This window comes from Nerophis lumbriciformis, linkage group LG04 (genome assembly GCF_033978685.3).
Source record: "Nerophis lumbriciformis linkage group LG04, RoL_Nlum_v2.1, whole genome shotgun sequence".
NCBI lineage: Eukaryota > Metazoa > Chordata > Actinopteri > Syngnathiformes > Syngnathidae > Nerophis > Nerophis lumbriciformis.
In genome coordinates, this window is record NC_084551.2 from 8924665 (window position 1) to 8942500 (window position 17836).

The following is a 17836-nucleotide window of genomic DNA, read 5'->3' on the forward strand; positions in this document are numbered from 1 at the left end:
ACCGACACCAGCAGATGACATGGCACCCCAAACCATCACCCAACCATGCAAATTTTGCATTTCCTTTGGAAATCGAGGTCCCAGAGTCTGGAGGAAGACAGGAGAGGCACAGGATCCACGTTGCCTGAAGTCTAGTGTAAAGTTTCCACCATCAGTGATGGTTTGGGGTGCCATGTCATCTGCTGGTGTCGGTCCACTCTGTTTCCTGAGATCCAGGGTCAACGCAGCCGTCTACCAGCAAGTTTTAGAGCACTTCATGCTTCCTGCTGCTGACCTGCTCTATGGAGATGGAGATTTCAAGTTCCAACAGGACTTGGCGCCTGCACACAGCGCAAAATCTACCCGTGCCTGGTTTACGGACCATGGTATTTATGTTCTAAATTGGCCCGCCAACTCCCCTGACCTTAGCCCCATAGAAAATCTGTGGGGTATTGTGAAAAGGAAGATGCAGAATGCCAGACCCAAAAACGCAGAAGAGTTGAAGGCCACTATCAGAGCAACCTGGGCTCTCATAACACCTGAGCAGTGCCAGAAACTCATCGACTCCATGCCACGCCGCATTAACGCAGTAATTGAGGCAAAAGGAGCTCCAACCAAGTATTGAGTATTGTACATGCTCATATTTTTCATTTTCATACTTTTCAGTTGGCCAACATTTCTAAAAATCCCTTTTTTGTATTAGCCTTAAGTAATATTCTAATTTTGTGACACACGGAATTTTGGATTTTCATTTGTTGCCACTTCAAATCATCAAAATTAAATGAAATAAACATTTTAATGCATCAGTCTGTGTGCAATGAATAAATATAATGTACAAGTTACTCCTTTTGAATGCAATTACTGAAATAAATCAAGTTTTTCAAAATATTCTAATTTACTGGCTTTTACCTGTATATATATATATATATATATATATATATATATATATGTATATATATATATATATATATATATATATATATATATATATATATATATATATATATATATATATATATATATATATATATATATATGTATATATACAGCCAGGCCCCAGGCCAAATTTTTTTAATCCAATGCGGCCCCCGAGTCAAAAAGTTTGGGAACCCCCTGGTGGAGACTTTGAGTGTTCCCCCCATGGATGCACTGTGTTATACAGGGTACTCCAGCTTCCTCACACCTCCCAAAAACATTTATGTTAGGCTAATTGGATACTGTAAATTGTCGATAGATGTGAATGTTTGTATAATCAATATGTGCCCTGCAAGCGACCCAGATAATGAGTTATGGTTACGTTGTCTACTACCTAACTGAACGTTAAGCAAGCAGCAGATTGCAGTTTTGTGAGGGCTAAATTGCTAGCAGTATGATGTTATTGGGAAGGTAAAACAACAAAGGAAAAAATAACATTTTTATGTATTTTTTAAATGCAAAACAATAAATGCTGAAAAGAAAATGTTCTATTAAATAACTGACAAGATGAAATAATCTCACATTTGTGCTTTTAAAGCCTGCCATAAAAAAAACTTTGTGTCGACTCGTGCAAATATCCAGCACAATTTATTGGCGAAAACATCAAGAAACGTCCTGAGCAGAAATTGGGAAGGTCATTTATTATTGTTTGTGTATGCTCTGCTGGTCACCCACAGAATGTAATTTGAGTGAGTGGAAACAGTGAAGGTAGTCTATATTTGCTTTTGGTGATTGCTTTGACTGATGTGTTCCTTTTGAGGGTTTGGAAACTTGTGTGTGTGTGTGTGTGTGTGTGTGTGTGTGTATAGACGAGCGATTTTGCATTTACCACTATGAAATTGAATGGAGGACATATTTTTCCCCACTCTATGTGTGCACACTGCACATTACAGTTGATGCATATGATCCTATAAATGTTTATCATTGAGAGAAAGCGAGTGTGAGCAAAGTGAATGATGGTTGCAAACCGTTTCTGCAACGGCCAGCTGGTCCGTACTGAGTAAAGGAAAGGTGTGAGCATTATTACTCCCCAGTGGCTTGTTCACATGCAGCCTAAACAAGGAATTTAAATTGCTAATCCTAGCCTTTACCATCTGCAGGCTGTATTCCCATATAGCCTGTCCATTTAGCATACATCTCATTGACTTGAACGGAGAGATGGTGTCAAGTCGCATTAGTACCCGGGTCCTGGTAGAGCTACAGCACTTAGCTGCCAGTCCCCTTGACAGCTTCCTCAGCTGTCTAATTGATAGACTTTAAACTCTCAGCCGTAAGCTATCGACATTATAATAGAGTGTTTACGACATGACACCTTTTCAGCCGAAAGTGTTCGATAACAAAACATGTTCAAATGTGCTGACGTTGATGTCGCAAATCCATGCACCCAATACTCACATCTGATCTGCATTATCAAACTGAAATCAGGTACAGTAGTACCTCGGTTTTCATTCATAGTCTGTTACAAAAGACAAACGAATCGTATTACAAACCCTGTTTCCATATGAGTTGGGAAATTGTGTTAGATGTAAATATAAACGGAATACAATGATTTGCAAATCCTTTTCAACCCATATTTAATTGAATGCACTACAAAGACAAGATATTTGATGTTCAAACTCATAAACTTTATATTTTTTTTGCAAATGATAATTAACTTAGAATTTCATGGCTGCAACACGTGGCCTTTCCTTTTAACAACACTCTGTAAACGTTTGGGAACTGAAGAGACACATTTTTTAAGCTTCTCAGGTGGAATTATTTCCCATTCTTGCTTGATGTACAGCTTAAGTTGTTCAACAGTCCGGGGGTCTCCGTTGTGGTATTTTAGGCTTCATAATGCGCCACACATTTTCAATGGGAGACAGGTCTGGACTACAGGCATGCCAGTCTAGTACCCGCACTCTTTTACTATGAAGCCACATTGATGTAAAACGTGGCTTGGCATTTTTTTGCTGAAATAAGCAGGGGCGTCCATGGTAACGTTGCTCGAATGGCAACATATGTTGCTCCAAAACCTGTATGTACCTTTCAGCATTATTGGCGCCTTCACAGATGTGTAAGTTACCCATGTCTTAGGCACTAATACACCCCCATACCATCACAGATGCTGGCTTTTACACTTTGCGCCTATAACAATCCGGATAGTTCTTTTCCTCTTTGGTCCGGAGGACACAACGTCCACAGTTTCCAAAAACAATTTGAAATGTGGACTCGTCAGACAACAGAACACTTTTCCACTTTGTATCAGTCCATCTTAGATGAGCTCAGGCCCAGCGCAGCCGACGACGTTTCTGGGTGTTGTTGATAAACGGTTTTCGCCTTGCATAGGAGAGTTTTAACTTGCACTTACAGATGTAGCGACCAACTGTAGTTACTGACAGTGGGTTTCTGAAGTGTTCCTGAGCCCATGTGGTGATATCCTTTACACACTGATGTCGCTTGTTGATGCAGTACAGCCTGAGGGATCGAAGGTCACAGGTTTAGCTGCGTACGTGCAGTGATTTCTCCAGATTCTCTGAACCCTTTGATGATATTACGGACCGTAGATGGTGAAATCCCTAAATTCCTTGCAATAGCTGGTAGAGAAACGTTTTTCTTAAAACTGTTCAACAATTTGCTTACGCATTTGTTGACAAAGTGGTGACCCTCGTCCCATCCGATATAATTGTGGTATACAGTATGTACAAGACCCGTATCTAGTCCATACTACAATGATTACATCGACATTTTTTTATAATCACAAAATCTTTAGTCATTTTTTTATGGTTTATAAAGTCTGGAAATATGTTCCTGGACACAAGTGAACTTTAATGATGTCCAACCATCCATCCATTTTCTACTACTTGTCCCTTTTGGGGTCGCGGGAGGGTGCTGGAGCCTATCTCAGCTGCATTCGGGCGGAAGGCGGGGTACACCCTGGACAAGTCGCCACCTCATCAGAGGGCCAACAGAGATAGACAGACAACATCCACACTCACATTCACACACTAGGGCCAATTTAGTGTTGCCAATCAACCTAATGGTGGGATGAAGCCGAAGTACCCGGAGGGAACCCACGCAGTCACGGGGAGAACATGCAAACTCCACACAGAAAGATCCCGAGCCCAGGATTGAACCCAGGACTACTCAGGACCTTCGTATTGTGAGGCACATGCACTAACCCCTGTTACCACCGTGCTGCCACTTTAATGATGTATGATCCTGTAACTACTTGGTATCGGATTGATACCAAAATGTGTAGTGTCACCTAAAACTATTGTATAGTAGCCAAACAACAAAATAAGTGCTAAATACATTTTAACAGAAGTGTAGATTGAACATTGTAAAACAGAAAGTAAGGAGATATTAACAGTGAATGAACAAGTCGATTAATAATCAATTTTCTACCGCTTGTCCTTCAAATTTTTGACAAAACAATAGAATGATAAATGACACAATATGTTACTGCAGGTAAATTAGGAACCTTTGTTTGCTTACTTACTACTAAAAGAGTCTTGTATGTTCACTCTTATGACAAAATTATTATTTGATTGTAATAAGAAACATGTTTTTTACGTATCATAAGAATTTCTGTTAAAATAAAGCCAATATTTTTTTTTTTATATATTGAAAAGTATTAAAGTATTGAAATACATTTTGGTGCCAGTGCCAGTACCAACAACCCTAATCTAAAATATTTTTGAATTCTTAGTAACTATTGTTCATAATTTTTATAGACATAATTTCTAGGCGCAGTCAAGGCGTTTAGGGGATCTGGTTTGGTGGCTGCAGGATTAGGTCTCTGCTTTTTGCAGATGATGTGGTCCTGATGGCTTCATCTGGCCAGGGTCTTCAGCTCTCACTGGATCGGTTCGCAGCCGAGTGTGAAGCGACTGGGATGAGAATCAGCACCTCCAAGTCCGAGTCCATGGTTCTCGCCCGGAAAAGGGTGGAGTGCCATCTCCGGGTTGGGGAGGAGATCTTGCCCCAAGTGGAGGAGTTCAAGTACCTCGGAGTCTTGTTCACGAGTGAGGGAAGAGTGGATCGTGAGATCGACAGGCGGATCGGTGCGGCGTCTTCAGTAATGCGGACGCTGTATCGATCCGTTGTGGTGAAGAAGGAGCTGAGCCGGAAGGCAAAGCTCTCAATTTACCGGTCGATCTACGTTCCCATCCTCACCTATGGTCATGAGCTTTGGGTTATGACCGAAAGGACAAGATCACGGGTACAAGCGGCCGAAATGAGTTTCCTCCGCCGGGTGGCAGGGCTCTCCCTTAGAGATAGGGTGAGAAGCTCTGCCATCCGGGGGCAGCTCAAAGTAAAGCCGCTGCTCCTCCACATCGAGAGGAGCCAGATGAGGTGGTTCGGGCATCTGGTCAGGATGCCACCCGAACCCCTCCCTAGGGAGGTGTTTAGGGCACGTCCGACCGGTAGGAGGCCGCGGGGAAGACCCAGGACACGTTGGGAAGACTATGTCTCCCGGCTGGCCTGGGAACGCCTCGGGGTCCCACAGGAAGAGCTGGACGAAGTGGCTGGGGAGAGGGAAGTCTGGGCTTCCCTGCTTAGGCTGCTGCCCCCGCGACCCGACCTCGGATAAGCGGAAGAAGATGGATGGATGGATGGAACTATTGTACTGTAGTCCAAGTTTGAGAGCCACAATATGAAACCACTGCCTGTCCAAAAAGGCACTTATTCTTAATCAAACTAGATTAGGCTTTGATGTAGTGGATTATTTTGAGACAAGACAGTGTTCAATCTCGGTAACTGGCCGAAAGAGGATCTTTCATAGCCACGTTGGCATTGGAAATATGTTTTACCACGCCGAGTAAGCTTCAGCAGTCTCAAAACTAAATTGAGCTTTTTGTGTGTGTTTGATGGTTCTCCTATCATAATGTACGTCCAACACAATAGCAATTTATGAAGAAACTCCAGTATGTTGGTCCCAAATAAATCTGGCAATTCCATACTTGAGTAAATGTCTGTTACATCCAGTGTTGGGTTAGTTACTGAAAACCAGTAACTAGTTACAGTTACTAGATACTTTATTTCAAAAGTAACTCAGTTACTAACTCAGTTACTTAAACCATGTAGTAATGCGTTACTGTGAAAAGTAACTATTTAGTTACTTATATATATATTTTTAAAAATGTTAAGGCCCCATTTAATGCCCTTTTAGCCTTCATTTTAGTACTGTTATTGCACTGGAGAATAATACAATATGTTGATCAACTTGACATGCATTTGCATCACTCAACTCTGCTAAGCAATGTGGTCTACATACAACACACAAAGACAAAGATATGTTTTAAAGGGCCAATTTGTTTCAGACCAGAACAAATTGACAAAACTATTTTAAATAGCTGCAACATAACATACATAAGTAACAAACAGCATAATAACAACATAGCTGTAAAACAAGAAAGGCACACACTACATACATAAAGCCTAACCAGGCGTTTTTTTATCTCAAGGAATTCTGAAATAAAATCATGTCTGAAGCCCAGAACACTCTACACATTTCCCCAGTTTTAGTTTAGAGAAAAATAAATATTAGCCTGGCCCACTAGTATCCCTCTTTAGGTTTGTGAACTTTATAGTCTAAACATTTAGAGTGATGTGATAATCAAACACTCTAAAAGTCTAAAATGAAAGAGTATATAAGAGAATTGACAGAGTGTGTGTACCTTCAGTGTGCAGTGCCTCATTAAAATCCAGCCGCTGTTGGAGGTGGAGGTGAAGTGTGTGTCTCTTTACTAGCTTCGTCGAAGCATGTTGTTTTTGTAGCTGTTTCAGCATATTTGAAACTTACATTCAACTAAAATGTTCTTTTCTTTGTGGTCGATAAAAGAAACGTACTGAAAATATCTCCATTTTAAGAAACTCGGCTTCGGGGTTCGCCATGACGTCTTGATAGTAGACACAGACACGCCCCCTCCCACACACACACACACACACACACACACACACACACACACACACACACACACACACACACACACACACACACACACACACACACCTACACACAGACAGCGCGCGGCGCGCCTCTTTTTTGTCGCCTCTTCAGCAGCGCTGCAACACTCAGATCTTCTCAGTTTCCAGCCAATACTACATAAAAAATAACGCAAAATAACGCAGTAACGCATCATGTAGTAACGATAACTGAGTTACTGAATATAAAAAATAACGCGTTAGATTACTAGTTACCGCTGATAGTAACGCGTTAGTCCCAACACTGGTTACATCACAGCCAAAAAGCAGTCGCAGCAACATCCCGATCCGTAACATTATGGCACAATACTGTTTATTCTGGATACGATATCACAGCTGAGGTCTTCGATTTGTTCTGATCCAACATGGCTGGCACAGTGTCAAAGATAGCCGTGTTTTGTCGAAGCAAGTGCTTTTTCTTTTTTTTTTTTTTACGCACATACATTGCCTTATTGCACTCCGGGGCTGAGGGGAAGTTATATACTGAAGGTGGCAATGAATAACAAGGCCGGGAGCGCAATTCACATTTGCCATCACCATAGTGATATATGCCTTTGAAACATGCTGGCTGTCCACGCTGAAATAAGAGCCAGAAAGCAGAGGCCTTGAGGAGCGATGAAGGACGGATGAAAGAGTGTGTAAACATGTCCTTAGGAATGCAGCCACATCATCACAAAGCTGAGGATAAGTGCACCTAATGATTGTTGCTGCTTATAATTGGTACCTGCAACAGTGGCAAGGAAGACCGTACCTAAGATAATGCAATAGTAGGGTGAAATACCTTGTTATTAAGCCACAACATATGGCCAACATGACAGAGAGTATGCGGCAGTACCATCGCAAGCAAGATTCTGGCAGGATTTATATTCCCCTCCCAACATGGTTTAATTGGGGCTTCTTGAAGGGCCATTGGTTTTGATCATCAAACCAAAAGAAGGTGCTGTATTTCCATACCTGCTGTCTGTGGAGATGAAGAAGGGGTAGAGAATGCAGGACAGAGGAAAGGCAAACAGGGGGATTGAACTACTATCAGGTATTGTACACAGACGGCGGGAAGCATTTCATGGCACATTTTGCCTCATTAAGGCAAGGCATAGCTGGAAACATTTCCCAAGAAAAGGCTTTGCTTATGCATCATTTCTGTCCAATAATTGTATTCCTTTTACACACCCCAAAACCAGCGAAGTTGGCACCTTGTGTAAATCGTAAATAAAAACAGAATACAATGATTTGCAAATCCTTTTCAACCTATACTCAATTAAATAGACTGCAAGGACAAGATACATAACGTTCGAACTGGAAAAGGTTGTTATTTTTTGCAAATATTAGCTCATTTGGAATTGGATGCCTGCAACATGTTTCAAAAAAGCTGGCACAAGTACCATACCATACCATACCATACCAACTTTATTTATAAAGCCCTTTAAAGACAAGCACAGTTGAAAATCAAAGGGCTGTACACCACAAAGAAATAGAGGGAAAGGACAGACTAAAAAAATAACATTTAAAACAGAAATAAAAATACACAATTAAAAAGCAAATATAAATTACCCTAAGAACAGTTTGTTAGATAAAAACAGTTTAAAAGTTAAAAACAGTTCAAAAAGTTAAAAGCTAAAAACAGTTCAAAGTCTCATGCTGGGTTAAAAGCCAGTGAATAAAAATGGGTTTTAAGAAGGGTCTTAAAAATAGCCAAAGAAGGGGCCTGTCTCACATGGAGAGGGAGATCGTTCCAGAGTTTGGGACCCGCAACAGAGAAGGCTCTGTCCCCTCTGAGCTTGCGCTTTGTTTTGGGTACCTCCAGGATCAGCTGATCAGCTGACCTGAGGGACCGGGTGGGGGCAAGTGGCAAAACAAGTCTGAGAAAGTTGAGGAATGCTCAACAAACACTTATTTGGAACATCCCGCATGTGAACAGGCTAATTGGGAACAGGTGGGCACCATGATTGGGTATAAAAGCAGCTTCCATGAAATGCTCAGTCATTCACAAACAAGGATGGGGCGAGGGTCACCGCTTTGTGAACAAATGCGTAAGCAAACTGTCGAACAGTTTAAGAACAACATTTCTCAACCAGCTATTGCAAGGAATTTAGGGATTTCACCATCTATGGTCCAAAATATCATCAAAAGGTTCAGAGAATCTGAAGAAATCACGGCACGTAAGCGATTATATCATGAACCCTCGATCCCTCAGGCGATACTGCATCAAAAAGCGACATCAGTGTGTAAAGGATATCACCACATGGGCTCAGGAACACTTCAGAAAACCACTGTCAGTAACTACAGTTTGTCGCTACATCTGTAAGTGCAAGTTAAAACACTACTATGCAAAGCTAAAGCCATTTATCAACACCACCAAGAAATGAGGAAATAAATGTTTCATTACTGTTGTCCGGCATTTGCAGAAATCCATTTATTATATAAAAAAGTTGTTTGTCAAAGCATTTGCTGTTCGGTTATTCTTTCTGAGGATATGAAGAGTGACTTTTTTTTGACAAATTACCTGAAAGATGGATGGCTAGATAATTAAACTACGTATCGAAGATTACCTTACTATTGTCATTTCAGGTATATTTTTGCCACCCTTTGAACCCTGCACTTTATAGAATTATGCGCACAATTTATTTATTTCCAAGCTGCACATGCTGCAAATACATTTAGCCTTTGTCCCGATACCAATATTTTGGTACCGGTACCAACACTATTTTGATACTTTTCGGTACTTTTCTAAATAAAAGGGACCACAAAAAATTATATTATTGTCTTTATTTTAACAAAAAATCTTACAATACATTAAACATATGTTTCTTATTGCAAGTTTGTCCTTAAATAAAATAGTGAAAATACAAGACAACTTGTCTTTTATTAGTAAGTAAGCAAACAAAGGCTGCTAATGTAGTCTGCTGACATATGCAGTAACATATTGTGTCATTTCTCATTCTATTATTTTGTAAAAAATATTAAGGACAAGTGGTAGGAAATGAATTATTAATCTACTTGTTCATTTACTGTTAATATCTGCTTACTTTATCTTTCAACATGTTCTATCTACACTTCTGTTAAAATGTAATAATCACTTATTCTTCTGTTGTTTGATACCACACATTTGGGGATCAATCCGATACCAAGTAGTTACATAATCATACATTGGTCATATACAAAGTCCCCATGTGTCCAGGGACATATTTTCTGAGTTTATAAACATACCGGACCGATACTTTTCAGAGGCGGTATAGTACTGAAAATGATTCATTAGTAACGCGGTACTATACTAATACCGGTATACCATACAACCCTACATCAGACTAATGACATTGCAATGGTGGACTGATGAAATTGTTTACATTAAATCAAACATGCTCACACAATCATTCAGTCCACCATTTAGTCCCTGATGGACTCACCCTCGCCATGGAGATAAAACGGCTAAATTTGCATGACGCAGCCCCAAAGAAAATTGATCCAACCATTGAAAAGGGAAAAACCTGCCGCACGGAACTAAAATCCACCACCACTAATGGGCCATGAAATGCCAAACCGCCGTGTGACTATAAGGAAAAGGATGAAGAATGCGCTCGATGACTTTTCTGGTAGGCTACTGTATCCTGTGTTACAGGCAATGTCTTTTGTTGAATTTGGGAATGAACACAATGTGTGTCAATATTTCAAGTTTCAATATGTACACCTGCAACTTATATACTTTTGTAGCCAAAACATGCACAAAATAAAATGTGTCCAAAAATTATGTGGGTGCATCTTATATTTAAGTGTGCTCCGTAGTCCGGAAATTAAGGTAACATTTTTCCCATTTTGTTACAGTACCACACCTTCTATGAGAGTCTTGTTGGTTGTAAACTTTATATAAACTATACTTGCCAACCTTGAGACCTCCGATTTTCGGAGGTGGGGCGGGGGTGTGGTTGGGGGCGTGATTAAGAGGGGAGGAGTATATTTACAGCTAGAATTCACCAAGTCAAGTAAGAAATACTTGACTTTCAGTGAATTCTAGCTACATGTATATATATATATATATATATATATAAATAAGAGAAATACTTGAATTTCAGTGTTCATTTATTTACACATATACACACACATAACACTCATTTACTCATTGTTGAGTTAAGGGTTGAATTGTCCATCCTTGTTCTATTCTCTGTCACTATTTTTCGAACCATGCTGAACACCCTCTGTGATGATGCATTCTGCTTCGTCTCCTTGTTGTGTGTACAGTTGTGCACTGCACTCTCCAAAAGCCGTAGATGTTAATGTCAGATATGCATGTACAGTAGATGGCAGTATTTTCCTGTTTAAGAGTGTCACAACATTGCTGTTTACGGCAGACGAACTGCTTTACGGTAGACGAAAACATGACTGCTGTAGTTGTGTGTTGTTGCCGCGCTGCGAGGACGTTAATGAAACTGCCTAACAATAAACCCACATAAGAAACCAAGAACTCGCCCTCGATCATTCTACAGTTATAACGTGATTGGGCAGGCACGCTGTTTATATTGTGGGAAAGCGGACGTGAAAACAGGCTGTCGACACGTCACTCAGGTCCGCCTGAATTTCGGGAGATTTTCGGGAGAAAATTTGTCCCGGGAGGTTTTCGAGAGAGGCCCTAAATTTCGGGAGTCTCCCGGAAAATCCGGGAGGGTTGGCAAGTATGGTTTTACTGTCATTGATATGCTCAAAACTTGGTGACAGTATAGTAAGAATTAAGTGCACATTTTAAGTCTTTGCAATAATATTGGCAACAAGGTTCAGTTACTAGTCGATCATGTAGTAAACACACTCCTAAACAACTTAACATAGTCTCCCGTAAAATCCGGGAGGGTTGGCAAGTATGAACTAAGCACCATATTAACTTAGTACCAAGCAAAATACAGTAAACAATATAGATACCTACAGAAAAAAACACCATGTAAGAGTGATTTTTCTTTTATTTATTTTTTGTTTTTCAACCATGTTTAAAATGCTACGTTATCTGTTAACCATGAATGTGCCTCCTTGAACGCTTGCCTGCCTGACACAATCGCACTTGCTCTGAATAGTTGATTTGTCTGGTTCAGTCGTGTCACGACGGGTCTGTGCATTGACTGCATATCTACATCTGATGAAAGTGAATGTATAAATATGACAACTGTGAATTTCCAAAAAGCTATGGTAGTTTCCATGGTTGTATCTTCAAGAGCTACCGCCCGTAAATAAGCTTTTTCATCCAGGTCATTGTACAAATCGATTAGATTGTCTAGAGGACATTCCGCCTCTAATCTGAGCAGGCATCTTCAGTTCATGTTTACAGATTTACATATACTGCTTTAGTCTGAGGGGATGGTGTAAGATCCAATGTATGTATCCTCTAGAAGTTAGATACGTGCCCACATAAGGATGGTTTCACTCTGTTGTGGTGGAAATCAACAGTTGTTAAGACACAATGGAGTGAGACCCTATCGAAGTCTGTGAGCATGGACTGATGAGCCTGTTTGGTGAGGCAAAACGTCTTCAAGACAATCTGAACAGTCCATTTGCGATTGATTCGATGCCTTGAGAATTCAAGAGCCATTGCCTTTTTCCACCTCACATATGCCTCAATCCTTCTGATTTGAATGAGATCCATTATTTCTATCCTACGAGGTCTAATCAAAGTCTTCTGGTTCTTTAGGTTCTCCTTATAGAGATAGGATCACTATTGCCATCCTGCAGCTTCAGGAGGAAGGCAAGCTGCACATGATGAAGGAGAAGTGGTGGCGAGGAAATGGCTGCCCGGAAGAGGAAAGTAAGGAGGCCAGCGCCCTCGGGGTGCAGAACATTGGCGGAATATTCATTGTCTTAGCCGCTGGACTTGTTCTCTCGGTGTTCGTGGCAGTGGGAGAGTTCCTCTACAAGTCCAAACAGAACGCTGAACTTGAGAAGGTAGGATATTTGTTATCAAAAAGAACGATAGCAGAATTTCTTACTATATGTGCCATGAAGGCTTTTCATGGCACGACATAATGTTAACAAATTGAATCCAAAATAATGCTAATTGCACTGATTTGCAAAATTGACATCACATAGGCATATGCTACCTGAATTTCTCATTATGATTGCCAGTGCTCTATCATATGCAGGAAGATAAGGGTTGGTTTCTTTGCGTTTATTCACTTAGGCCCAATGGCGACAACGAGATAAGAAACGTGAGGAATTCTGCTGTCACCATGGATCCAAGCTAGACTTTAACCACCATCTCAAATGACCTCAAGACACACTTTTTTTTTTTCCCATTGCAGTCTTACACGATTCAAAAGTGCCACCTCTGATTTTCTGATAGCTGATAACCAAACGTAGTGGTAGTACACAGTATGCTTTCAATATTTCCCACTGCATGTCTGACATCAAAAGCCATGCAGATCTCACTTCAGCTGTCCATACCACCCTGCAACTGCCATCCCGCATATTCTCTTAACATAATCTAACTTTCCCTTTCCAAAGGTTTTTATTTAGCCAACCTAATTTCGAGTGAGTTTAGTTAGATGTTAGGAGAAAGTTTAAATCATTCAAATCGGGGGTGTGGAACGTCTTAAGCACATTACACCTAGGGATGGGTACCGATTTTCAGGCACCGACCGAAGTCCGTCAGTACTACTTGGTTTTGATTTACGTCAAATCAAACGGTGCTATATTTCGATTTCTTTTGGGAGCAAACAAGCGCTCAAGCAGCACTCTAGAGCGGAATCAATCGGACAGCCTCTTGATAATCGTACAATTTTCCATGCCAACAATTCAGTCATGCTTTATGAAAACACTTGAACATACAGTAAGGCTCCACTCTTCAAAATGCGCTAGCTCTATGCTAAACTACATTGGATTTGCCATAGACATGCTACAGATTAGCATTATTGATTTTACATGGCGATTTTAACGCCTCCAAATTTGGTAATGAGAACCACTAATAAGACACATGTTACAATCAAACAGATGATTTCTTGTTGTAAAGACTTGGACTATGGCTTGGTTTGTTCTCCCGAGGTGCAAGTGAATTGGACCAGATGTGGCGTGAAGGTAAATACATGATTTATTTAAACACTATAACTACAAAAAAAAAAAGGATCAAACAAAAGGCGCGCACAGGGGCGGAGGTACAAAACTAGACTATAAACACAGAACTTGCACATTGGCAGAAACTATGAACAATTAAACAAAACTTGCAGACTATGGCATGAATAAAGAAAACTTACTTGGATGAAAAAACGACATGAAAAAGTGCAGCAACGGTCATAAGTGTGTGGAGAGTTTAAATGCGGGATGTCGTCAGAACGACAAACTGAAAACAATGAACTTAAATACTATAGACATGATTAACGAAAACAGGTGCGTGACTCAAAACGTGAAACAGGTGCGTGACGTGACAGGTGAAAACTAATGGGTTGCTATGGTGACAAACAAGAGTGCACAATGAGTCCAAACGTGGAACAGGTGAAACTAATGGGTAATCATGGAAACAAGACAAGGGAGTGAAAAGCCAGAAACTAAAGAGTCCAATAACTAAACAAAACATGACTAAAACAAAACATGATTACACAGACATGACAGTTGTAAGTACAATACTTACAACATAAACACTTATTAGGGTGCAACAGAAGACTAAATGCAGCCTAATTGCAAGTACTACTCCATGACTAGGCAACACACCGTATCCTTAACAGTACTGCCATCTAATGTCTTGGAAAAAAACTGCATATGAAAACTACTACATAATACTTGCAAATGAGACTCAATAGTGTAAGAAATGACTGGACTGCACAGCCAGCATTATAAGCTCACTGTTAAATGTTAAATAAAAACAGGATTTTATTATTAAACAAATGTATATTTATTAACTGTACCAATTTTTTCAGTACTACTGTGTGTTCAGTACATGTATTGATACTCACTGGGAATCAATACCATGTCGACACAGATATGAAAAGGTACCCATCCCTAATTACACCCATATAAAAACATACTTTTCTGTAAGGGTTAGTGAACTTTACCTCAAGTTTTATGTATTTAAGCGAATGTCCAGCAGCAAATCAGTTTAACAGGCAATTGCATTTTTTGTTGCATCTATTATGTAGGGGTGTCTCGAACTTTTTCACTCCCGATACGACACTAATGTAGGAGTCTTGAGTACTGGCCGATACCAACTCTAATCTGATACGATAGCATGAATCACAGTATGTACTTATCATTTTGTAGTGTGCAATGTTAGAAAATACTTTATCAAGGGCAGGCCCGGCCCTAACCAATCTGGCGCCCTAGGCAAGATTTTAGGTGGCGCCCCCCCACATCGGCAGTGAAGTGTATATACTCACAAGAAACCGAATAGCTTTGTCTTTGACCTTTTTTTTACTTAAAGAAAGCAAATTAACAATCAGAATAGTTAACAAGATTTAAAAAAAATATGAATAAATAAATGAATGCAAAAAATAAAAAATGAATATATGAAATACAATATTTTTTACATACATATTGCTTAATTAACATTAATGATGTGCACTTTAACAACTAGGCTTACAACTATACCTAATATATAAAGGGGTGGAAAAGTGACTATTACCTGCAGGGCAAACATTAGCTAACCAGAAGGCAATAACAATGTAAACAAAAAACACCTGCTTAAAAGATCTAATACAAATGTCCCTGAGGAATGTAAGGTGGGAGTACTGTAATTACCTAACGTTACATTATTATTTTCCATAACAATTTAGCCCCCTCCACAATATTAACCCGACGTTAAAACAGAACTAGCTATTTATTGATTAGCAATTGCCGAATCATGTAACATTAGCTTAATGCTAAAAAGCCAGATTACTATCACATTCTGTAACAGACAAATAATTTCATGTAGGCTAACGTTACCTACCTGCTACCTCTGTCTTTTTCTCATTTCTCCTCCTCTTCTTTTCTCTTTTTTCTTCCCTGGGCACTTGACAGTTTTCGCCGTTTTGACATCTTGTGTTGATTTTTTTGATGTGGTGACGTCCAAAAAGAGTCATGATACGGGAAGGGAGGGGGCGCACGGTGCGAAGGGGGGGGGGCGTTATGTTGTAACAAATAATATTTCTGTTATATAGGCTTTACTTTGCATTTTAATTAACGTGGGATTATTTTTTTGTATTTAGAAATAATAGTACCAACTTTTTTTTTTTTTTTCTCCAAGATTTGTGGCACTGGGGTGGCGCCCCCTGATGGACGGTGCCCTTAGCATTTGCCTATACGGCCTATGACACGGGCCGGCCCTGATCAAGGGAAATTCTGCAGATAATATAAAAAAACTCTAACATTCGGGCTTACTTATGAAATTAGGTTTATTGAATGATCCAGAAAAGTTTGTTAGTGGATACTTTCTAATGCGCTTCTGTCTTTGAGACTCTATCTCAGTAATGGGAAACCATATTTAATTTATACTTGTTTACAGTGACAAATGCCGTGTTTTAGAATGCAATATTGTTCAATTAAGGATATTTATTATGTATGTTAAGGTTGGGTACTATTTTGTGCTTAGTTGTTAGCTTCTAGTAGCCTATAGCATACAAAGTTCACCTTTTGTAGACAATTTCACTAAAATACAAGAAAAGACCAACCTTGTGTGCTTATTGAAGGACATTTGGCTGTTAACTGGCAGACAAGCTTAGCACAAGTAAATGTGGTGCAGGACTTCTGGTATCAGTGTGCATGTATTGTAGATTTTACATGTAAGTCGGTATCATCTTTTTTGCTAATAATAGACCGATATCTGATCGGGACACCCCTAGTATTAAAGTACCAGTAGAGTGGAAAAACAAGTTGACTTTATATGCATAATCTTGTTTCATTGTATTCATTGTACTCCTTCCAATCGTACGTACAATTTGCAAAGTATGTAAAAACACTGTTAAAACATCCCAAAATGTCACAAATTCAGTCAGACATTTTGAATATTCCGCTCCGAATACCTTCGGCTAACATCACTGGGGTAACACTTTTGCACTCTGACCATAGTATTAGATGAGTAATACTGGAAATACACAAACATTAGGGAGAGATGTGCTGTCTATCATTCACAATCCCCATATAAGACATGAACATGTTTTTATTTGTTTATGCATTCTAAGTCGTAAATAAATAAATACACAAAAAGTCCACACACATTGTAGTCAATGGGGGCTCTCTATTTTGCCCACAAAACCCTCTAAATGACCATCATAAAACCCGCCAACAATACATATCGTGACCGGAATATTAATCGAATATTAGCAATGTTGTTATTATAAGCGCTAACACAGACAAACTAGTATTTAGTGGTGCAATGATACAAACAGCTAAGTAACCCTGTGCTGCTTTTACTGTGAGCAGGCAGCGATGTCCTGCTGCTCCCGCATCATCTAGTTTCGGCTCGTCAAAGTTATTCTAGATTATAAATCATGCCTCTCTTCTGGATATAAGGAGGATTTAGCCTGGAATCTAGAAGTTGTTCATTGGTGACATTCAATTCATACCCAAGATGGTGTCTGCAGGGAGACTTTTCCTTGTTAACCCCTCGTGTGCTTTATGATTAATTCTTCATCTAAACGGAAATATATGTATATCCTACCAGTCGTCGTCGCAGTGAGAGCAGACATTGTGCAGTAAGCTATCATTTTATATTGTTTGTAGTTTGTATTTATTGTTTAGCACTTAGCAATACTGCTACATGATGTTTAGTGTTTTACTAAAGCCGGATCTGTTTAGCAAAGCTTCTAAAAAATGTAGATTATTCTCCTTAAATTCAGGTTCTGGATCATTTTTCCCAAAGTAATCGTTGCCTCTCACAAAGTCTGCATGATTTCCATTGTTGTTGGTGGGGAAGGGATCTGCGGTTCTTAGCTCTATGTTATGTGATCTGGTAAAGTCATTATCTTTCAAAATG

At 39.7% G+C, this 17836-nt stretch overlaps 1 protein-coding gene across 2 annotated transcripts in view; it reads left to right on the plus strand.

Moving 5' to 3' along the window:
• grik2 (glutamate receptor, ionotropic, kainate 2) overlaps positions 1-17836 on the plus strand; it is a 581700-nt gene that overhangs the window by 519257 nt on the left and 44607 nt on the right. Inside the window, exons 16-17 of one of the 2 annotated variants that reach the window (XM_061948573.2) lie at positions 12590-12840; positions 13076-13103. In XM_061948573.2, the coding sequence (XP_061804557.2) occupies positions 12590-12840; positions 13076-13103 (279 nt within the window). The remainder of the gene's footprint in view (positions 1-12589; positions 12841-13075; positions 13104-17836) is intronic. The other variant, XM_061948579.2, reaches the window with a different exon arrangement.